Consider the following 24,627-nt stretch of genomic DNA (forward strand, 5'->3'; position numbering starts at 1 on the left):
AGATACTGGATGAACAGGACTTAATAGCTCTCCCCACCTTTACTCAGCTTATAAGAAATTTTGTTTTCTGTTAGTGCATAGGAATGATCCTTTTTTCATTTCCTTCTCTATGGTTCCTGTAATTCTGTCCTCTTTGACTTCCGTGATGATCCTGGGTAAAGATGCCAAATGATTTTATGCCTCAAATTCCTGCCAATCAACGGGATGTTTCTGGTATTTACTATGGGACATACACCAGGACAAATAGCTTTTAGCATCAAACCATCCTTTGTTATATCAGACTGCAGGGACATAGGCTCCTGGCATTCATGTTGTATGAGGAATACTTAGTTTCTTGTATAAAAACTACCCTTTTCATACTTAGTAGTTATTGTTTGTTAATTAAAACTTTAAAATCTCTTCGTCTCTAAAATGTCAGTACCTTCTAACTTTTAGGGAAAGTTCTAAGTACTGCTCTTAAGTAACTCGTACTGTCTTTGAAGCGTGGCTGTTGGACACAGATCTTTCCCCCCCATCCTGTGAGAGAAAACAAACTTTAGTAATCTTTGTGACTTTTATAGTAGTATTTCTCAGAGCGGGTTCTGTGCCCTGCCTCTTGCAGCCTTCTGCAAAGCCCTTGCTAAGAGTGCACCTTCCAGGGTCTTGTTCATTCTTAATCAGAATATCCGGGAATGGAGACCACAGATCTTCCTCTAAATAATTGTGTTCTCCCTGTGATCCTGAGGCACATTTAAGTTTCGGTGATCCCTCCTGTAGAAAATTTCTGGCGTGATCTGTGGACTGGCAGCTAGCTAGAAATGCAGAATCTCAGGCCCCATCCTAGATCAGCTGAATCAGTCTACATTTTAACAAATTTCCATGTGACAAGTTTGATTACTGATATACCACTTCTTACAAGTATTAAGTTCTCATTAATTGCTCATTGCTTATTGGTTCATTGATCTGCTTCTCAGATAGGCTACTTAACACATCCACAAATGTTTAGCAGCTCAGATATTTAAGGAGTGTCTCAGGAGAATTATTCTCATTATTTTCAATGAAGAATCCTAGTAAAAGTTCATTGTGTCACTAGTTTAAGCACAGCTTGAGTAATTTCCTCCTAAATAAATGCAGGAGTACCTCATAAAATATAGTTGCAAATCTGTTTCTCAGACAAAAGGGTCTGATTCTTCTCTATGAAATTCACCCTGGGTCTGGTTCAAAGGCCTCTGCTCCAAGATCAAGCAAAGTCTTCTAACAGGCCCTATGGCATTTGGCATTGAGCAGCTTTGTGGGGCCACCACCTCATCTGGGTGGGAGTAAGTATAATTGAATGTTGTATGTTCTTTTAAAACTAGAAAACCTTCCTATGTATTTGTCAATGTGTTATATTTGTGTTTCCCAAATATGGGTTGCTTGTTAAAAATTCAGGCTCCTGGGCCTGAATCAGAATTTTTGGAGGTAAGATCTATTTTTTGATCAATACTCTGGGCTTTCTTGCGATCAGGGATATTTTTTAAAAAACACTGAATTATGTGAACTATTCCCTGGAAGATTAGCTTTCTGATACATTTTTTGGAGCTCTTAATATCCACCCTTTTGGTTTTCTTCAACATACAGTGCCCTGAGAGCATGAGAGGCAGTTCAGGATTATGAGTTTAGTATTAAAAGTCGGAAGTGGGGATAACTAAGTACAGTATAATACTGTTGTCAGGGATTTAACAGTACTTGACTAGTTTTCATGCTTTCTATATTCCTTTGAAATGTCTGAAAGATGGCAAGTATTATGTCCATTCTGCATGTGGAGGGAGGAAAATAAGATCTGAGGTGGTGAAGTGACAAGTGTCTAGCAGTGTCTGGGATTTGCTACCTTTTATTTAAGAACTTGGTTTCTTCACATTGAAAACTTGAATGTGCTTTAACCTCAGAGGTGAAACTTCTAAATAATTCATTATGAAGGGGAATTATGCTTCCTTTTCTACTTCATGGGCCATCTTTTCTGAACTCCTCAGAAGAAACCTGGTTTTTAATTTTTTTTTTTTTCAAAGTTTGAGACAGCGTGAGTAGGGGAGAGGCAGAGAGGAAGGGAGAGCGTGAGAATTCCAACCAGGCCCTCTGCTGTCAGCAGGGAGCTTGGACTCAGGTCGAAACTGTGAGATCATGACCTGAACAGAAACTGAGAGTCGGATGCTTAACTGACTAAGCCACCCAGGGGCCCCAGAAACCTGGTTTTTAGAAAGAAACAATTTGACCTCTAATTTAGGGTTAGTCATCCTTTTATCTGTAGCATTAAGACACAAAGGTGTAATACTTAAGAAGTAGTCTTAGGGGCACCTGGGTGGTTCAGTCAGTTAAGCATCTGACTTTGGCTCAGGTCCTGATCTCATAGTTCATGGGTTCAGTTCATGGGTTTGAGCCCCTCATCAGGCTTTGGGCTGACAGCTAGCTCAGAGCCTGGAACCTGCTTCAGATTCTGTATCTCTCTTCCCTGCTCGCACTGTCCTCTCTGTCTCTCAAAAATAAATAAAAAACCTTACAAAACGTCTTAGAAATCACTGAATCTATTATTTGTGCAAATCCAAGATTAAATTAGGTAGTGTTACCTATTTGGATCTCAAATTCCTATACTTTTTAAATTCATCTTATGGTTTTAAATTCTTAATTGTTTTTAATGGATAGATAAAAGGGGAGCCTTTTCCTCTTGGAATTAAAACCTGATCTTTCTGTGAAATGACTCAAATACTATCCAGTGATGACTTTCTCCAGGATGAGTGTGTCATTCTTAAATGTCAGATGCAGGAGGAAACTTAGATCCCTAATCTAAGGAGATTTGGATCCTTAATTCAAGATTATGGTGATAGGTGAATAAGATACGGTATCTGCTCTCGAGGAATTTATGGTGTAATTGGGAAGGACTTAACTAAAGCCTGTGAAACAGTTCTGGAACAGAGTGAGGCACATGACCGTGGTACAGCCGTGCAAGAGGAGTTCAAAGAAGGAAGGGAAGAGTTGGAGCAGTTGCAGAAAGCTGGTTCCTTGGAGAAAGAGAAGACTTGATTTGGGCTCCTAAGTCCAGAAGTGAGTTTTCTACGTCAGTGAAGAATACCTATGAACAAAAAAGCTGTTTGCCTGGAATTAAACAAAGTGTGGTGTTATGACTGACCCGTTAGAGCCCAGGGGAGAAAAGTGGCAGAAGAGAAGGGAATCCTAATTATGGAACGCTTGTTTACGTGGTGAGAGGAAACTGATCTTGTTAGCAGTGCTGATTGTGAAGTCAGAAAAACAGGAGTTCTGTTATTTGCATTTCCAAAATCATGTGTGTATGTGTATCCATTTACTCTGTTTTTTAAAATCTTTGAGCCATAAGGTGACTTTGCAGATAAAACCTAAAATTTTTGATGAATGGTATACTCTTCACAGATTAAGACACATGGAGGAGAATAAATGGTGCTGTGCTAGCCTTAGAGGGTCGTCTGAAGGTTATGGGCCAGTTGTTCAAGCACTGCTGACCCCTGGATGGGGTCAGAGGAAGAGGGTATGAGGTTAGGGTTCCGTGGTCCTCTTCCTGGGTTCCTAGTACCTGTGATACAATTTCAGTTAGCGAACAAAGTGTATCATATGTGGTATAAACCATACTAAAAAAGTTTTTTCTAAAGTCATGGGTATATTGTGGTTTGGTGTGTGTATATATATATATATATATTGTCTTAGATTTCTGATGATGATTTATATTCTCTTGTACTCAGAACATAGGGAAATTCTTCCACAAGGCTCCAAATAAATTACACTTTAATAAATAGCTTAGGAGAATAGCCATTTGGAAGGACGATTGAGAAGTTTTGGCAAAACAGAGCAGCATATCTGGGATGTTGGTTGTATCTTTATTTGGTCATATTAGAGCACAGATCCCTGGCACTGTGAAAACTGTTTTGGATCTTAGCCTGTGTTCCGGCTAGAGCTGGGCTGGCATAGCCAGGTTCTAGGGAGATCACCTGCAGGCTGAGTCATGTCCACTCAGAACAATCCTTCATGTGCCCTCAGGTGCTCTGACAATTTTGAGAATTTCTCCTCATTTGGAAAGGAATAGTTTTGGAAACTGCCTTAGCTGTTGAAATTCACAAAATGGAAAATAATGAGCTGGTTTCTGTAAAAATGCAGTTTTGTGCTTTTTTACAAGTATGCTATGTCACAGATGCATACCATGTTGAACTTGGAAAGGAATTCCAAGTTCCTGAAAGGGAGTGAAAGTGGTAGAAGTGGTGTGAATTAAGAGCATTTCACTCTAGAAATCCAGTATTAATAATGAGAGATTTGTCTTTGGTGGTATGCAGTTTGTGCAGTGGTCATGTTGTTTATTTAATGTTTGTTTTTGAGAGAGAGAGTGTGAGCAGGGGAGGAGGGGCAGAGAGAATGAGTGAGACACAGAATCTGAAAAAGGCTCCAGCCTCTGAGCTGTCAGCACAGAGGGGGCAGAGGGGTGCTTGAACTCAGGAGTCATGAGATCATGACCTGAGCTCAAGTTGGATTCTTAACTGACTTAGCCACCCAGGCGCCCCACGTTTTTTATTTAAGGGCTACTTTTGGAATACTGTTTTATTATGGGTAACTTTTCAAAGTCTCTTCAGCTGGCTAAATGAAGTACATTTTTGGATTTGAAAAATTTCATTCTTTAGTGTTTATTCTACCCCATCAGCAAGAAGTGTTACTAGATAGCAGTGTAAGGGCTCTGTTTACTTAACAACAAAAACTCTATAATGTACCAGGTACTTTGCTTTACAAGTAAATAGTCACTTATTTAAACCTCTTAGCAACCCTGTGAGGTAAGGTTTATTATATTTCCCATTTTATAGATGAGGAAACGGAGGCCCTGTTTAGTTCATAAGTTGTCTAAGATTATTCAGATACTAGACATTGGAGGTGGGATTCAAATTCAGGTAGTCTGGCTCTGGAGTTTGTGTGCTTAAGCACTATTCTCTATTAGTGCACATAGATTTAATCATGACATTAGGTCAGTGTTTGTGATACTTGACTGCACATCAGTAGCTCTGGAGCCCATTTATCTTGCTCTGTGCTCACAACTCTGAATTCTTAAAATCTGTGGTTTACGATGTCCCTGTTTTACATGAATCGTGAATAAAAAAATACAACTTAAATATGCATAAATATCTCGTGAAATATGTTTATTTCAGTGACTTGATTGAAATGTTCTCAGGGGCAAGAACTAGGTCTTCTTGACTGATGTCCTTTGACTCTGGTATGCTTTTACCACAAACCCATCCTTTCACTGCACCTGTGGTGTTGGAATGGCACCTGGAGACCTGCTATTCCACACCTTCACTTTCTATATAAGGGAATGGAGGCGCAGAGAGGTCCATGTTCAAGCCGTCAACAGCTAGTTTTGAAGCAGAAATGGGATTTAAACCACTAAGGTCAATTTAGTGGTATTTTCCTTCCATTACAATAATTGAAAAGTTAAAGAGCTGTGCGAGTTCAGATTAAATATCTAACAGCTTATATCACTTTGGTTAATATAGGTTATTTCTCAGCTTCTCAAACCTCACTCATCATGTCTTTGTTTCTGACATTTGTTAGCTCCTTCATTGTGCCTGGCCAACATGAACAGTTGCACTTAAAAATCATGCCAAGTTTTCAGAGACCTGCACCATTTACATAGTTACACATACACATAAGTAATGTATTAATACTGACTTGATTCAAATGACCACATAAATAATGGTTTACAGACATAGGTGGCTATCAAATCAGATAGTGTCTCACTAGAGAGGTAATTCCTGTGGTAGGTTGTGGAATTACTGGTTGTGGCCTAAATACATTGAAGGCATTCTGGATTTGGAAATTCCTGTGATGGGAAAAGCTATGATAATCTAAATTTAAAAGTAGAAGTTTACTCTTTTACTGGAAGAACACATTATAAGCCCTGGGCTTTGCAGTGTTTGAAGAAATAACTAGTTTATGAATTATAGGAAGTAGCCAACTTAAAGTAGGTAGTATTCCAAATATACGTCTTTCAGCCCTGTGGTATTTTAAATGCAAACAAGTATTGGCTGAATAAATTTTCCTACAGAAACAGGTTTAGAAAAGTAGGTGGTTATTAAGAGAGCTTACCAAAACCCCGTTAATACAGAACGTAGCCTGTTCTGTGCTCTCTGATGTCTGTGCTCTCTGAAGTCCTCTGGACTTGACCTTCTTCATCTTTTCCCTGATGGTAGTTAAAAATAGCAAATTTATCAATTCAAAATATTTGAATATCCTATAACATGTGAGAACTACCTTGAATGAGACACAGATATTAATCAAAGTGGAATATAACTAAGATATCATGTACTACAATAAAAGGTAGTGATTGACTACATCCAGAAAATTATAATTTGAGCAAAACATAACTTCCTTAAAAAGTTGCATGTTAAAACAAAACAAAAAGTTGCATATTTTTTTTTGCTCTAGTGTCTTTTATAATACTGAATCTTGCCAATTAAGAAATCAATGAGAAAAAGATCAGTCTTCTGATAGAGATTAGAAATGCATAGGAATTGGGCACCTGGGTGTCTTAGTTAAGCATCCGATTTTGGCTCAGGTCATGATCTCATTGTTTGGAAGTTCAAGCTTCATATATGCACTGACAGTGTGGAGCTGGCCTGGGATTCTTTCTCTCCCTCTGTCTCTCAAAATAAATGAATAAACTTAAAAAAAAAAAAAAAGTTGAGGGGCACCTTGGGTGGCTCAGTTAAGTGTCTGACTTCAGCTCAGGTCATGATCTCACAGTTGGTGGGTTCGAGCCCTGCATTGGGCTCTGTGCTGGCAGTTCAGAGCCTGGAGCCTGCTTCAGATTGTGTGTCTCCCCCCTCTCTGCCCTTCTTTCCCTGCTCACACTCTCTCAAAAATAAACATTAAAAAATGCTTAGGAGTTTATAACTATAGTTTTACATCCTAATTTTACCAACTGATGTAAATGTCTTGATTAATGTTTATGTAATTATTTGTGTCAGGCTTTTTTTTTTTTTAAATGTTTATTGAGTGTGTGTGTGCAAGCAGGGGCGGGGCAGAGACGGGGGTTAGAGGATCCAAAGCGGACTCTGTGCATGAGCTAGATGTGGGGCTCGAACTCATGAACCATGAGATCATGACCTGAACCGAAGCCGGACGGTCACCTAGGTGCCCCATTTGTATTAGTTTTTAAGTGTATACTTTAAACTTTAAGATGATCATAAGTTCATATACAGTTACAAGAAGTAATAGATTCTGTGTGCCTTTCCCCTAATTAGAACATCTTGTAAAACTGTAGCACAATATCACAATCAAGAAATTAACACTGATTGAATCCACTAACGGTATTTAGATTTCCCCAGTGAAGTGTGTGTGGTTCCTGTGTAATTTTTATCACATGTGCAGGTTTGTGTATCCACCACCACCGTATTTAAGATGATAAAGATTAGCCCCATTACCGCAGGGAATCCTTGTCGTTGCCTCTGCACAACTGTGTGTCCCCCTCCACTACTGTTCCCTGTTTGTCCTTCACTCTTGCAAACTCATTTGCTTTTCATCTCTGTAATTTTATCATTTCAAGAATGTCCTATAAAAAAGAATCATGCTGTATGTAATTAGGAGTTGTTTTGTTTTTTACTCAGAATAATTCCCTGAGATTAATCCATGGTTTTTGTATTAATAGTTTACTACTTTTTATTGCTGAGTGATATTCCAAGGTATAGATGTACCAGTTTGTTTAACCATTTACCCATTAAAGGACATCTGGCTTATTTCCAGTGTTTGGTGATTATGAATCAAAAGTTTCCGAATATTCGTGTATGGGTTTTTGTGTGAACATAAATCTTCATTTCTCTCAGATAAAAATACTCGAATGCAATCGCTAGGTTGTATGGTGATTGCATTTTTTTAAAGTTTATTTCTGAGAGGGCGAGAGAGTGAGAGCACTTGCAGGGGAAGGGCAGAGAGAGGGAATGCTAAGGAGGCTCTGTGCTATCAGCAGAGCACTGTGAAGCTGGACTCTAAAAACTGAGATCATGACCTGAGCCAAAATAACAATCAAACGCCAACCGACTGTGCCACCCAGGCACACCGCTAATTGCATTTTTTTGATAAGGAACCGCCAAACTCTTTTCTAGACTGATGGTATCTTTTTTAATTCCTGCCAGGAGTGTACATAAGAAATTGGATTTCTTTACATCTTTTCCAGCATTGGTATTCTCTTTATTTTTGTATCCTATGAGAAGATTCAAACCATGATGGATATTAAGCAAGTGGATGGATGATTTAATGAGTTATTGGTACTAATCAAAGATATAATGTAGCTGAAGTATTATATACAATAAAAAAGCAGTGATTAGGCCAATCAGAAGTGTTCTCAAATTGAGTAAACTATACTGCTTATGTACCTTGAATGATAATACTTAAGTTAATTCATACTTTTATGTCCCATAAAAGTAGGGCAGATGTTAGAGATTGATAATTTGCCCAATATCCCTTCAAAATTTGTTACTTTTTCCTTGATAAGAATACTTAAACCATTAATCTTGATAGTTTAAAAATCTTCAATAGAACCAAAAGAGATTTCTCCTTCCTTGTTTGATGCTTGTCACATGAGGAACTTGTAGTTGAGGATGCATGAACAGTTAGCGGGTGGGGTGCTGGCCAGAGTGGGATTTGCTCCTGGCCTTCTACAGAGGTAGATGGTATTAAAGGGACTCGAGTCACGCTTTGGGGGTTCATACTATGGAAAAATACTTAAGCATGTTAGTTCCTTTTACTGTGCAAAACTTTCTTTCGTCCATGTTAAGCCTGTGTATAACAGTTGCATGATAATATCAGTTGTAGCTTCTCTTAGGACTGATTTGCCTTTGGAGCATGGAAGTGCATCTTCTTTTGAAAGTTGTAAGCTACTTTAGTACAGATAAAGTTTTCTGAGCGCTTACTAGGAACCTAGTACTGAACTTGAGGCATTTCACTTCTATTAATCTATGTAATCCTTCCAGCAGCTTTGTTAAGATATTACCTCAGGATTTAACAGCTTAAACATTTATTATTTCACACTTTCTAAGGGTCAGGAATTTACGAGAAGCTTTGCTAGGTGGATCTAGCCCAAGGCCTCTTGAGGATACAGTCAGTACATTTTTAGCCGGGAGCTGCAGTCATCTGAAGCATTGACGGGGGCTGGACAATCTTCCCAGAGGCCGCTTCACACAGCTTGTGGCCAGAGGCCTCTCAGTCCCTACCACACGCACACATTTATGTGTCTAGTTTCCTGTCTAGGCTAATTCGAACTCTGGATTTTTCTCCATGTTGTCTCTGGAGTATCGGTGTGCCCTAGCAGCTGGCTTCCCCAGAGCAAATGATCCAAGAGGGGCTGCTTCTCTTGAGGAAGCGACGGTGCCTTGTTTGAGCTAGTGTTTGAAGTTAACACACTCCACGCTGTCACTTCTGCTATATTCTGTTCATTAGAGGTGAGTCACTGAGTGAAACTCCCACTGAAGGGGAGGGGAACCCAGCTTCATCTCTTGCAGGGGAAGAGTACAAAAAATTTTGTCGACATAATTTTTTAATGCTTTTTATTTATTTTTGAGAAACAGAAAGAGACAGAGCAGGGGAGGGTCAGAGAGAGAGGGAGGTCCAGAATCTGAAGCAGAATCTAGGCTCTGAGCTAGCTGTTAGCACAGAGCCTGATGTGGGGCTCAAACCCACAAACCATGGAATCATGACCTGAGCTGAAGCCAGAAGCTTAACCGACTGAGCCACCCCGGCGCCTCTGTTGACATAATTAAAAACTACCACAAGTAGATACCGTTGTCTCTCTTTCCCACTTGAAGAAATTTCTAAATGGGAGAGATGAAGGGACTCGTCCAAGGTTCATAGCTAGTGAGTTGCAGAACTGGGATTTGAATCCCAGCAGCCTGGTTCCACATGAGTGCTTATTTATTGTTTTAGTACATATCCTTTTTTTGTCTTGAGTACTTGTCAGATGCATATAACAATCACAGTATTTATTTCCTTAGACTCCTTCATACGTGATTGTTCATAAATTACGTGGCTCTCTTAGGCTTCATTCCTAGTACTGTGACTCAGTTTTACATTTACTCATTTGGTTCCTTATACAGATCCTTAGCACCTAACTGCTAAGTACTTGGATGCTCATCCCTATCCCATGGGGAAGAACATTGAGTCTGAATGTGAGTTGACCTGGCATCAAAGAATTTGACTCCTTGGAGGAGTCATTTACCACAACTATATACTGGGGAAACAAACCTTTTCTCCACAGCTTTCTAGTTCTGTTAGAACTGTGGTGCATTATGGATGGCTATTAAGAGGGCACTGCAAAGGTTTGCAGTGGGATCAAGTTCCTCAAATGTACTTTATCCACTTAAGGTCAAAAACAAATCCTGCCCTGAGCAGTGTTGGGACCATAGCCACTGATTCTGAATTTTTTTTCCCAGATACTTTATGTGACTATGAAAACTGCTTGGGATAGCTTTTTTTCTGTATAGCTGAGAGAGGGGGGATGACTTTTTTTCTTATTTTGTGAAGCAGATCTGTTCAATTACCCAAATTGTGCAGAAGGAGAAAGAGAGGGCTTGAGAGTTTCATAAGCTCTTTTTCTGCCTGTATTTCATTTTGTCAGTACATGGACAAGTCTGTATGTGGATAGCCCGGATAATCTTTTGGACATTCAGCTTCAGCATACTCCATAGGATTAAAATCCTAAGGGCAAGTACACTTTAGGGGTTTAGAATCCAAACTTTAGTTTACAATACACTGCATTAATGCATATTTTAAAATCTTCATGTTTAGCAACGCAGGAAGTGTAATTGAATGAAGAGTAGTATTGAAACAGAGTAAGCTGTCAGAAAGTTGACTTAAAGGGACTAAGGGAAGCCCGGGTAGATAAGAGGACTAGATATACTAAGGGGTATAGCATCTTGATTTTATGAAGAACTTTTTATTGAACTCTAAGAACCTGACAACCATATTCTATGTTTGACAGCACTCTGTGAACTTTGTAATGAGGTTAAGTTCTTAAATATGCACATCTGTGTATCTAGTTTCCTGGCAAACTCTAAATTCCCGATTTGCTTCTGGTACCCACCTCCCTTTGTATCTGACAGGACCAAGGAAATTTCTTAGTAATGAGGTTAAGGGTTCACATGTACAGACACAACTGCCTATTCTTGGGTGTTTTCAAACCATAGAAATTCTTGGTTTCTCTTTTACCCTTTTAGCTATATAGTAGACATGAGGTATGGCCTAGGTTGGACTTTGGTCTTAAGCAATCCTATGAAACTGGGCGATTATGAGACCATCTGATTGATTATACATTGACATTGGATTGGACCAGGATATCTACTTAGTGAATATAGTGGTGTGGTGTACGCAATCCTAACTTGCTTTCTCGGTTTCCTTTGTATGTTCTGAGCCCTGCGCATACGAGTTTATGGAACCATGGTTGTTCCACTTCTGTAAGCGCTCCCATGAATCTTCTTCTTCACCTGATCCTCCTGGAAACTTTCTGATCACTTTGGCAAAGGCAGCTTGATGTCCTGGGGCCCAAAGTAAGAGTGTAAATTTGGTTATTCTATGGATAGTGATCTTCTACAACTGAAAGCAGACACTAGTAGGTCCCTTAGAATTAGGAAGACTTGCAATATGGATAATTACGTTTTAGAGTATCAATCTCAAACTAAAATAAACCTGGGAGTTCACAACAACATATAATAATAGCCCTTCTATCCCATGGTGAGTCCTTGGTGTCTGTAGCAACCAGGCCTCCTGAACCAAAACATAACCTTCCCAGGGCTGGTAATGGAATGTGTCTTTTATGTCCAGTAGGTGGCCAGGAGAGTGGAACTTGACCACGTATCCCATCTTGAAAATCAGTGCCGATAGGAAACTGGAGCTTCACCAAAGGCTGGTCAGTTTTTATTGAGCTGCAACCAGAATAAAATTCCTGGCAGACCATCTTAATGATTGTGGTAATCCAGTTTGATAGTGGCAATACATGAATGCGACATCATAGCTGCTGGCCAGCAAAGCCGCCTTTGGAAATGATGACAAGGCCATCCTCAGCAGGGTTCACTGTTGGGAGTTTCTTGTTTCAGGTGATGCTTACAGAAGAAGCAAATAACTAAATCTATCAGTACTTTATTTGAAGAGTAAAATAATCTGTATGTTAAATTTAAAACCGGTCTTTGAACCCCTCCTCCCCCCACCTGGAGTGTTAAAACAACCCAGCATATGGGGTTTATGCTGCGCAGACATGTGGAGCTCTTTAACGTTTCTGTCCCTGAAACCAAGTTTATACTACACGGTCTCCCAGAAGAAAGCTGGCACTTCTTGGCAGTTGGAGAGTGCGTGATAGGATTTCTGTGGTGGTGTCTTAGTGGGAAGTAGGGGGTTGACAAACCAAGGAGACCCCTTTGACCGAATCCAGGATGGTCCTGCTCCTAGGGCCTTAATTTAGAGTCATTGTTGCCTGTTTTTGGTTAGATTTTATTTTTGGTGAAAGTACAGAGAAACTCTCTTCTCAGAATTGGAATGTGAAGCAAATTAAATGAGTATATACTTCTGTTAGATGAAATTTGTCCCTGTGGAGCCACAGGCAGAAAACTAAAACTGGCTAAGGATAGCAGGATAGGTTGGACCCAAGGTTCCTGTTTCCAAAGGAAGGAGATCAATGTGGGCTTGTGTTCTCTTTTTAAGAAATGGTTTCTGCTTCTGAATAGTTAAATATCTACATGTATAAATATGTAAAACTAAAGTTCTCTATAATAATTTGACCTTCCCTCCCTGCTATTGACATAGCAGTAATTTAGCAAACGCTATTTCAGTACCTTGGTTTTTGTGTGTTTTTTTTTTTTTTAGGCATGTGCTAACTCCTAACAACACTTAAAAGAATTAAACTGGGATTGCAGGCAAATTCTGGTGTTTGTCTTTTCACTTAATAGTCAGGAGCCTTGTTCTGTGTCCATAGACCTGGATATCTACTCACCATTTTAAGTGTTCAAGCTTTGAGTGTTCAAGTGCTAGCAGTTTTTAAATTATCTTTTCAAAAAACCTTGTGGATTATTCTTGTGTAGTGGATTTGGGATTTATTTATGAATATATTTAAATCATTACAAGTTGAAATGGGTGTGATTTTTTTTTTTTTTTAACTAGTAACCGTATATTGATCTCTGTTACTGCATGTACAGTCCTGAATTTTTTTGTGATGTTTGTCTTTTGGTTTACGTAAACTGCAGTCTTTTTTGTTTTTCTCCCTTGATTCTGATTCTTTATATCTCCTTTTCTTTTAAACTTGTCTCTAATGATGTTAACCTTTTCTACCTTTTTTTCATGAGTATTTGACATTTGATGTTGTAACTGATATGGTTGTGCCTAGCAAATTTGGTTCCCTCCTTTTGTTTGCCATGTTGTCAGCCAGAGGTGTGGACATGCAAACATATATTGTCTCCTATGAATGTACAGTATTCTCTTGTAGATTTCTAAAGTAATCCAAGAGAGATTTATAGACTATACTCTGTGCCTAGGATTATGTGTACACACTACCAAATAAGAGACTGCAAACTCTAAAACAGTCTTAAAGACCTTTGAAACACACAAGTATATTTACAGATAAGAATGGTTACTCCAAAAGAAAGGCTTAAACCTATAGCACCTTTGAAAGCTTCTTCTGGAGTTTGCATTTATAGGTTTAAGAATGTGGGTAGGTGGATAGAGAGCTTGCGGAGGTCAGATCATCAGAGATAGAAGTACCCTCTGGGGTTCACTCATATTGAATGATGCAAATTAGTGACTTAGGTAGTTAATCATGAATTCTTAGAAAATGAGAAATAGCTTTTCCCAATCCTGTGAATTTAAGATGCACCTCAAGAGGTCAGCTCAGGGCAGCTTAGAAGTAACTAGTCGCTAACATCTTATAAACAACTAAAAACCATACACAGGAAATGCCCTTAGGCGTAGAGTCTTTGGACACTCTGGTGTTTACCAGATAGGGCCACTGGCTGAAAAGTGTGATTATTTGCTGCTGTGTACTGAAATGAAGCATTTATCTATTGGTTTATATTTTAATGTCTAGATTATCTGCAGGATAATGTGTGTTCTTTGTTAAACGTAGGACCTTTCCATTTCAAGGCCTACTTTGACCTTTTTATCCAGGAAAACTCAAACCTGACACAATGACTTTACTTACTGAATTAGAGTTTATTAAATTAGAATTCCATCACTGAAATGTGGCTTGTCTTTCTGGTGGGAACTGGCGCTGCCACTGAAGAACACATGGTTAGTTTTATCCAAAATGTAACTGGGGCCTCTAAAGGGAAGGCCAGATAAATGAGCAAAGAAGTCTTGCTCTTACTGTGCAGCACAGGAGATTTCCCGGGGCATTTCTCTCAGTTCTGTTGTAGTGAAGATGAAGTTGGAGGTACATCCACAGAATCCATTAGCGTCCCTTTGGGATAGAGCTGTCAGCAGCTTCATGTCTTGCACTTCTATGAGGCATGTTGTGTCCTTGACTAAGAAATGTGTTTCCCCATGTGTCTGATAAAGTAAACATCTGTGATGCTGGAGGCATAGTGCCAGGTACATCTGTGTCCGTAGACACCGCTGGTAGGTTAAGGGCTGCCTTGGATAATGATTGACCTGCCACAAAGTTCATTTGGTATCTTCTGTTTGTTATTTTGGGGACCTTTTTTCCCCCTATTTGATCATTTGTCTGTCTCAAACTTTCTCCTCACTTTTGGTTACTTTGTGAATGAATTAAGCTTTCTGTTACCATATTTATTTGCCTGTTCGGTCTCCTATCATTGGCGCTAAGCTCCCTGCAAGCAAGAATCATGCTTTACCTTTGTGATTTCCACAGATAGTAAAGACAAATACCTTGCTATTTAATGGGTAAGGTTAATTAAAAAAAAAAAAAAAGAATGTGTGGGGGGGAACTAAACTGCTTTAAAAAATGTTTTTAATGTTTATTTTCTTTCTGAGGGGAAGAGAGACAGTGTTCAGAGGAGGGGTAGAGAAAGGGAGAACGAATCTGAAGCAGGCTCCAGGCCCTAAGTTGGATGCTTAACCGACTGAGCCACCCAGACGTCCTCCCGCACCCCCTTTTTTTATCCTCATGATCTAGAGCCCAGGCAAATGATAAAGCAGCAGTTAGATATTCAGGAAGAGGTTTTTTTTTTTTTTCCCGTTTATTATCCATGATTTTTTTTTTAAACCTGAATTTCCTAGTCTGAAGTCTAGAAAGGATTCAAAGTATGTAGATTTCAAGCACTGGATTTAAGTGACCTCTAGTTGTACTCATCAATACATAATGTAATTATTTAAATTATTTCTCCTAATTAGTATGTTTTGTTAGAGGGGAGAATCTTCAGTGAGAGATGAGATATCTTGGCAGGTTTTTGAGACTCAGAGTCAGTCACTAGATTATAAGGAATGTAACTTGTGTCCATGTGTAAATAAAATGCTAGACATTTTAGTTGCCTCCAATTTGAACAGAATCGTTGCTTTGAGCTTCTTGTCATATGTGAGTACATGGCAAACTTAGGGCCAATAGGAGTTCAGTTTTTTCATGTGTAACACTTTGAGATACTAAAATCAGCTTCACCTCTAATTCTGAAATATTTACATTAAAAGTTTCCTCTTATAAACTTAGAAATTCTTACTGATGTAGATATTGACATTGTTTAGTTTCCTAAAACAATAAAAAAAAATCTAGGCAGTTCTCCACAAAATAAAGTTATCTAAGAAATGCATATTATAGGAAAAATGTACAAATAAGCTAATAAACATTAAAATCACTTATTCCACCACTCAGGGCTAAACCATAGAAATCTAACCGTTTTGGTGTATATGTCTTACAAAGGCATATACATTTGTGTGTGGGCTGTTTTACAGAATAAAATCAAACTATTGATACATTTTCCTTGAACATAATTCTTTTTCTTGAAAACTTTTATTAGTTGCATAATACTACACTTTATTGACATAAATGAACCTTAATTTATATCCAGTAATATTTTGATAACCCAGATTTCTATTTTTGTTGGTAAATTGTTTGACTGGTAAGACTGTAAAGTATTTTTCTTCAGAACAATACTATCAATGGTAGTTTATTTCCTATGTTAAGTCCCTAAATTTTAATTATTACCTGGGTAAATGGTACTCGAGTGTATAAACCATTGAATCTACTTATTACATTATTTCCTTGGAAATCTGTCATCCAGTCAGCACCTGGCAATAATGTCAGACACCCTGGGTACTCAGCGAAATCTGAGGGAATGGGAGCTGGAATTCCCTCTATCCAGGTTGTCCTGGCTAGAGCAGCTCCGGGCAGATGGTGTTTACTTTCTTGGATTGTGGGAAGAACGTTGTGGATGGCGGTGAGGGCACACTGAACCCAGGATTCCCCCATCATCTGGGTCTTTGGCAGTTGTCAGTAATTTGGCCTTACCTTTGATAAAAGAAAGTTCCTGGAAAAGGAGTCTTTATCTCTGGCAAAGTAGAGGGAGATGGGAGAAAGCTAAAGATAAATTGAGCGTCATCAGCATTTGTAAAACAGTACTATCCAAGAGCAATAGAATACACATTTTTAAGTACACAGCATTTATCATTTATCATGTTCGTGGGCTATAAGAGAAGGAATTGAAGAGCAATTTTTTAAAAAACTATATCCCTACCATATCCTTCGGCTCTCCTACTCCTAGGTAACCAAGAAGAAAGAAAACATATATCCATACAAAGACTTGTACAAATCGGTGCATGTTGATCTCTGAGTCATTTTATCTGTAAAAGCAATAACTAGCAATAACCCAAATGTGCAGCCAAATGATTGGGTAAATGATCTGTGGCGTATCCATACGGCAGAATACTACTAAGTAATAAAAAAGGAATAGACTATAAATAATGCAACAGTGGGTGACTCTCAGAATAGTTATGCTGAAGTAAAAAAGCCAGACAAAAAGAGTACATTCTTATGGCTCCAGTTGTATAAACCTTTAGGCCATTTATAATTCCAGCAACAGAAGGCACAGATGGGTGACCTCCTGGGGAGGTGGTGGGTGTGTAATCATCTTGTTGATTGTTGATTGTTGTACTGGTTTCACAGGTTACACATATGTCAAAACATCAAATTGTAGGGGTGCCTGGGTGGCTCAGTTGATCAAGTATCTGACTCTCGATCTTGGCTCAGGTCATGATCTCACAGTTGGTGGTATTGAGCCCTGCTTTGGGCTTTGCACTGACAGTGTGGAGAGCCTGCTTGGGATTCCCCCTTCCTCCTCCCCTGGTCGTGAATGGGCGGGAATACACTCTCTCTCAAAATAAGGGTTTTTTTTTTAATGTTTATCAAATTGTAAGTAAAATGTACAGTTTATTATGTGGTGGCCCTTGATTCCTGTGGGGATTAGGAGCATTGATCCTCTGCACAGTCAAAAATCTACATGTAACTTCTGTCTCCCTTATTAACTCTTGTAATAGCCAACTGTGGCTAGAAGTTTTACCAGTAACATAAACACATAGTTTGTATGTTACATATACTGTGTGCTATATTCTTACAATAAAATAAGCTGAGAAAAGTTAGTTAAATCATAGGGAAGGGAAAATACATTTATAGTACTAAACTGAATTTATTGGGGGGAAAAATCTGCCTATAAGTAGACCACATAGTTAAAACCTGTGTTGAGGGGTCAATTGTATATCAATTATAGCACAATAAAGTTATCTAAAGTATGAATGAATAACAATAAGGTCCTCATGATTCTGAGGCTGTTGACATCACCATAGAGTTGATTACACACCTCTGTGCAAATCGCATGACATCTTACTGTATGCAGTGGGGTCAGTAAAGAAAGGGTCAGCCTAATTTGTGCTTCTTCACAACCAGAATCAATAGAGAGGGTTAGGATTCTAGAAGACCTCCCAGTTTTGCACTGAGAAAAAAATCTAGATTTATAGATGGTTAACAATACAGCCTTGAATTTTTCTTAAAGTAGCAACAGGATATCTAATGTGGAACTCTGTCAAATTATATCAGCCTGAGTAGAGAAGAACAGAATATGTGGGGGTGGAGTCAGACTGGTAGAAACGGAGTAGAATGGTGGTTACCAGGGGATCAAGATGGAGGAAATGAGATGTTGGTCAAAGATGACAGATTTCTAGTTAAAAGTTGGATAATGCTCGGCACTGTGATCATAGCTAACCATACTGTATCCGTTATACTGGGAGGTCCGTAGATCTTAAATGTTTTCACCACAAAAAAGAAATAGAAATGGTTGATTTTATGACTCAGTAGCTAATACTGTGGTGGTGACTACTGATACGTAAGTATATTGTACTATAGAAGTATATTGAGTCCTTACGTTGTACATCTTAGACTTCCACATTCCATGTTCATTACATCTCTATGGGGAGGTGTGAGGTGTAGAAAACTTGACTAAAGGCCCACAAAACATTATTAAGATAAGTAGAAAGAAAACATAGTGATGATAATCCAGTGATTTCTCCTTACCTATTCAGTGAACACCAGATTCCTGAGCCATTAACTTTTGATGCTCCCTGTGGTTTGATCCGCAGGTACCTGTTTGGTTTTGGCCCACCCTCCTGTTCATTGCTTTGGTTACTAATATTTTCTCTGCCTCTGAGTCTTTCCCATCTCTGCTTGCACTTTATTTCTGTGTGATAATATTCTACCTATTCTTTAAGTTTCCAAAGGCTAACATGTTTTTGCAATCTTCCCAAATGAAAGTGTATCATCAGTGTTCTGTATTTTAATAGGAATTAATCGCATAATTTGTACCTTAGGCCTTAGGGGGTATAGGTCAGTGAAGTCTTCCCTGCTGTTTTGGAACCGAGCTGATGGAAAGTTATGCATTTTGGCTACTATTTAGATGTGTTTGGGTTATTCAACAACCTTTACATTTATTAAAATTAATTATTAATGCCGATGAGGGAGAGGCAAGGACAAACAGGAAAAACCAGAAATTGTTCGGATTTTTATTTTGGAACCATGTTCTGTAGTCATTTGATATAGAGCAGAGAAGTGGTAGATTTGCCGTTCTCCTGACTTTTTTTTTTTCTTTCTTTCTTATAAGCTGATATTTTAACTATGTAGACTTTTCCCTTCATAGTGTTAGAATCACGTAATGGCTAATTGGGAAAGGAGAAATAAGTTTGTAAATTTAAATCAGCCAGAGGTAATTCACTCTGAGTAATTCCACAGAAATATTCAAGAGTTGCTTGTTGGCATTTTCATGTTAGAGTGTTAATTGGATTATGAAAAAATATGAACTAGGTAGGACTCGTGAAGTATCTGAAGAAATGGATTTTTGAGATTGCAAGTGAGAGCTGTTCTCTGGATTGTCCACTCTCATGATCATTTCTTCTATTTATTTTCCAGGTCCGGACACTATTTGTCAGTGGTCTCCCTCTGGATATCAAACCTCGGGAGCTCTATCTGCTTTTCAGACCATTTAAGGTACCTTTTCTCTTTGAGAAATTATAAAAAGCAACAAAGTACGTATAAGCTTCATGGGGGTTTCTGCAGGATGAAGTGATACGTCTGAGAAAGCATCTTGCATCTTGTAAAATGACCTTCTTACAGGGTTGGTCAGTAAAGGAGACTTAACAGCTCAGTTCCAGTGTATGGCCTCAGGAAAGGCTGAGATTGCCTTTTGTCCCCCCCAACAGCTAATCTAGAAAAGTGTCTCTTCTTGCTAATGTGAACATGCATCTGGCTCTTTTGCATATAGAACAGCCTTCGTGTCCTCCCTGTTTGTCATCTGCCAATTGTGAGTATTCTTCTGAGTACAGAAGACGAAAAATACTATTAATTACTGTTATTTGCCAGTGCAGTAATAGAAGTCAAGCCCTATTCCTACAGGATGTATTAGTGGAATTAATTAGTGTATTACTGTTTTTAATACTGTTCTTTAGGTTAAATATACTTTAAAAAAATTTTTTTTAGGTTTATTTTTGAGAGACACAGAGTATGAGTGGGGATCAGAGAGAGAGAGAGGGAGAGGGAGAGGGAGACACAGAATCTGAAGCAGGCTCCAGGCTCTGAGCTGTCAGCACAGAGCCTGATGTGGGGCTTGAACCCACGAACCATGAGATCATGACCTGACCTGAAGTCGACCACTTAACCAACTGAGCCACCCAGATGCCCCAAAATATACTTTTAAACTAAGTATATTTAGACAAAGAACGTAACCACCATTACTTTTCTTGTGAGAAGAATGTCCTAAATTTCATACAAAGTAAAACAATTTTGAAGAATCACTTGGTATGCTGGTACATCACGACATACTTAATACAGTTGCCTGTCCATTGGGACTATCAAGGTAAAATCACGTTTGAGACGCTTATTTAATGTTGCTCGAATTGAGAATGTAACGGGACATTGGATCACCAAGGAGAAACCTTGAAGGCCAACCTGTGTGGAAGATAAGGGAAAGGTGGGACTGGGTACATTGTGGGCTGGAGGCCGAGGCCCTCAAGGAGAGCATGTAGAAGTCATGAATTCAGGGCTTGTGTCTGAGCTGGTCAGTGAGAACATGTTAGCAGCAGTGTCTGTCCAGGAGCACACTGATGATTAGGTGGTGGGCCATCCTGATTAACGATCAGACATCCATTGGGTTGAAGCAAGACCCCAGCCACAGAGGCAAGACAGATTGAGGGACAGAATTTAACTCAGGGAGAAAGAGAGTAGGATGTAACCGCTGGAAACATCTGGGTAGGAAAGGAAGAATGAAGGTTGAAGGGGCAGCCAGTTAAACACTAATAAAGGTAAGAATCTAGGTCATGTGCTGGGAAGGCACCATGTATTAATAGACCTACGTCTATTCTGGTAGCCATCCCCTTACTGTAACAATGATGATGGTAGAGAGGGAAGGAAACAGAAGGGTTAGAGGTGCTTAGTTGAGAGGAAGTGGGGGAAAAAGATGATGTTGTTGTGAGGAGAGTGTCAATTTCATAGGATTTCCTGAGTATCTTCTGCAGGGTTGTCATTTCTACTGTCCCTTTTGTAGGATGAGAACTTTTTAATTGAATTATTAGCTAAAAGGACAGAATACTGTTATGTTTTTGTGTGTGTAGAGAGATTTAGCCAGCAAGCCTTCTTACATGAATTACTGCATTTAAATCTCATCATACTCCATTCAGGTAGGTTGGCCTCAGTTTTTCAGATGAGGAAAATGAAACTTGAATAACAAATTTTGCTCCAGTTTACACATAATAAATGGCAGGGCTAGGATTCAAACCCAAGCAATTTGACTCCGCCATCCATGTTCCAAACTAGTCTGTGATACTGTTTTTCTGTTTGTGACTTGGGAACACAATATATTGCTACCTGTGGTGGTGTACTTGAGTGAAATATCCATTTGTCCTTTGCCTCTGAGGCCTTCAGAGTGTTTAAACCTCCAAGTTTTTCAGAGACGGAGCACCTTGCAAAAGGAAGAGGCAGGGCTGTGAATCATGACCTCTCTGGCCAGAGAAGCTCAAGGCCTTTGAGGTAAAATGTTTACAGTAGCTAATTGGTAACATAGTTCTCTGCTGGGAAGATACGAGGATGAATCAATCCCAACATCCTGCCCAGAAACCCCAACGCTAGAGTCAGGACCCTGGTACATTCCTAACAACCCTCTTTTAATTAAAGTCCCTGGAGGCTGACCCTAGTCTGCAAATCTGTCTTGGCGCTGATATGTGTGGTGGTCAATCACGTCAAGTGGTGTTTTTCCCTCTCATGTTATCCATCAGTGCGAGCCACTAGCCATTGATTATTTTCAGAAATAAATACACTTTGTGAAGGGAGGGAGTGAAAAGGGAGGGCTTCTATCCTCCTTGAGGATGATCTGCAGTAAAAGGCCAACAGGGAATTTTTGCATGTTCCAGTCAGAATACCAGCTTGAAAACTGGCTGCTTCAATAAGCAAAATAACTCAACAGAACTTAGCATCACTTCCTGCTTAACTTTTCCTGGCAGTTTTGAAGTTTTGCATAAGTAGTTTTACTTAGGGTACATTCTTAGTGTTTTAATGTTATTTTATAGAAAACACATGACCAAGTCATCACATACTTATCTTCCTATCTTAGTAAACTTCCTTCACTCTCCTAGTTCTGTAAAATGAAGAAGACCTGTTGACAGGAACCCATTTTCCTACTATTGTATAATTTCATTGGAAAAAAAAAAAGTAAGGAAAAGAAACATAGAAGCATAAATTTTAGGATATGATTTAGGCCTTAAGTGTGGAAGCATAGGTAGATGTCTGTGTGTACGTGTGTGTGTAAAATTGGCTTTCTCAGTTCCCTAAGATGCATTTGTAAGAAGAATTAGATGGTCAGTAGTCAAAGGACTCATTTTTACTTGAGCAAGATGCTATTAAAATTGTTTTGGGGGGGGGGGGGGGCTCCTGTGTGGCTCAGTCAGTTAAGCCTCCGGCTCTTGATTTCTGCTCAGGTCATGATCTCATTCATGGTTTGGAGTTTGAGCCCTGTACTGGGCTCTGTGAAGACAGCATGGAGCCTGCTTTGGGATGCCTTCTCCCTCTCTCTCTGCCCCTCCCTTGCTCGCTCACTCAAAAAAAATTTTTTATTGCTTTTTTTTTTTCCTTATCTTTTTTGGTCTAAATTTGCTCCTTCTTAATTTTCAGGGCTACGAGGGTTCTCTTATAAAGCTCACATCGAAGCAGGTAAGAATTTCAAACTTGCATGTAAATGATCCCTTCTACAATAAATTTGCGTTGACTTTCTTCAGGAATGTTACGGGGGCCTGAGCGTTCTTTTTTTTAATCCTCATTAGGATTTGGTTTTTGTTGTTGACTTAAAATTAAGGGTGAGATTGGTTAGGAATTAGCACAGGAAAATGATTCATAATTCCATTGTCTCCAGCTAGGATGTCGGAAGCTGTCCCTGAGAAAAGCAAATGTAATGCCTCCAGCACGGTTATATTGGGATTGGTCTGTATATTCAAAACAAATGATCCAAACCCACGTTTATTCCCAATTCTTCATTAAAAAAATTAAAAAAAAGATTGAACAGGCAAAGTTTCATAGTCAGTGTAACTGTCTGTTGAGAGGAATCATGCTGTCTTCTGCTATGTTTCTAACTCCTAAAATCACAGGCGTAGTCCCGAGTCTAGAGCACAGAAGATGCAGAATGGAGGGTGGTAATCCGTGACCTTGATAGCTTCTACAAGTTTCTTAAATCTTTAGCTGTATGCTTCCTGCCCACCCCCCAGCCCCCCGTGCTGAATACCTTAGCATGTCACCTCTCAGTCACTTTTCATCTCAGTCAGGTATTCTCTGATTCATTGTAAGTAAGCTATGTTGCAAGCATCTTTCTGGACTAGAAGATACTGAGTCCAAAAACACGATCACTCCTCTCTATTCAGTTGGAACAATTTGGTTTACACACCCAGTTAAACTTTTTTTAAGGTAGCCCTTGGGATTTGCATTTTATAAATTTGATCATGCAGTGAGAGTCCAGGCTTTTATCATTGTGTCATTGTATTCCTTGCACTTACAGTGTACCAAAAGGTGATTCGGTTCTCTTTCCATTTTTAAAGATGAAGAAACTGAGGTACAGTGAATTTGATTTAGGAAAGTAGAGCCTCTTGACCCAAGTTTCCTCTGTTCTCTTGTTCACTGCTGCTCACCTTCCAACCCCTTCTAGATTTTTTTTTTTTTTTATGATTCTCTAAATCCCCAGCTGTGCCCTTGAAGAACCACTTTCACAATCCCTTTTGATTCATGTTAGAAATTTGGCTAAGCCACTGCGTCATGATTCTTTTGAACTGGCATTCTTATTTCTTCTACCCATTGCCTGTGGTCATTTCTTTATCTTAGCTCTTCAGTTTGACATCACCTTTGACCCAGAAAAATATATATCCCTGATTTGTTTTTTCTTCATATTTTTTTTCTTTCCTCAGCCCGTAGGTTTTGTCAGTTTTGACAGTCGCTCAGAAGCAGAAGCTGCAAAGAATGCTTTGAATGTAAGTAGTAATGATGGAATCATTGGTGTTTCCTTGTGAGGTGGGGGCGGTAATGGAGCCTCTTCGTACAGGAGATCACACGGAAGGAATCTGACTGCTCATCCTGATAGGGAGGGATTCGTCAATTAACCATCTAAAGAGATTTTTCCTGGGGTGCCTGGATGACTTGGTCAAGCACTAGACCTCGGCTCAGGTCATGATCTCATAGTTGGTGAGTTTGAGCCCCACGTTGGTCTCCGTGCTGACAGTTCAGAGCCTGGCACCTGCTCTGGATTCTGTGTCTCCTCTGCCCCTCCCTTGCTCCCACAGTCTCTCACTCTCCTCTCAAAAATACACATTAAAATTTTTTTTTCAAAGGATTTTCCCTTGAATTGTGGCCACAAGTGCAAACTGTTGAATGATGCTCTGTTCTTCTCCTGCTTTTACTGTAGTGTTCAAAATACCTGACAATGCCTTATTTTAATTCAGCCCAGTCACCTACCCATAGTCATGTGCAGCTTAGTTTGGCCATCGTTACATTCTCAAAGGCTAAGCCTAACTCAGGAGTAGATCAAAATCATGGCTATCCTCATCTCGTGAGGCTTCCATTTTAGGTATGTGGCTCCTCCCCCCACCCTTTTCTTTTCTTTTTAAGGTTCTAGTCTT

At 39.3% G+C, this 24,627-nt stretch overlaps 1 protein-coding gene across 6 annotated transcripts in view; it reads left to right on the plus strand.

The window, feature by feature from the left end:
* The window catches only part of RBPMS (RNA binding protein, mRNA processing factor), a 169,629-nt gene that overhangs the window by 53,571 nt on the left and 91,431 nt on the right, over positions 1–24,627 (plus strand). For all 6 annotated transcript variants that reach the window (XM_029935626.1, XM_029935620.1, XM_029935614.1 and 3 more), the window contains exons 2-4: positions 19,394–19,471; positions 22,643–22,681; positions 23,920–23,982. In XM_029935626.1, the coding sequence (XP_029791486.1) occupies positions 19,394–19,471; positions 22,643–22,681; positions 23,920–23,982 (180 nt within the window). The remainder of the gene's footprint in view (positions 1–19,393; positions 19,472–22,642; positions 22,682–23,919; positions 23,983–24,627) is intronic.

Source organism: Suricata suricatta, chromosome 1, assembly GCF_006229205.1.
Source record: "Suricata suricatta isolate VVHF042 chromosome 1, meerkat_22Aug2017_6uvM2_HiC, whole genome shotgun sequence".
Classification (NCBI taxonomy): domain Eukaryota; kingdom Metazoa; phylum Chordata; class Mammalia; order Carnivora; family Herpestidae; genus Suricata; species Suricata suricatta.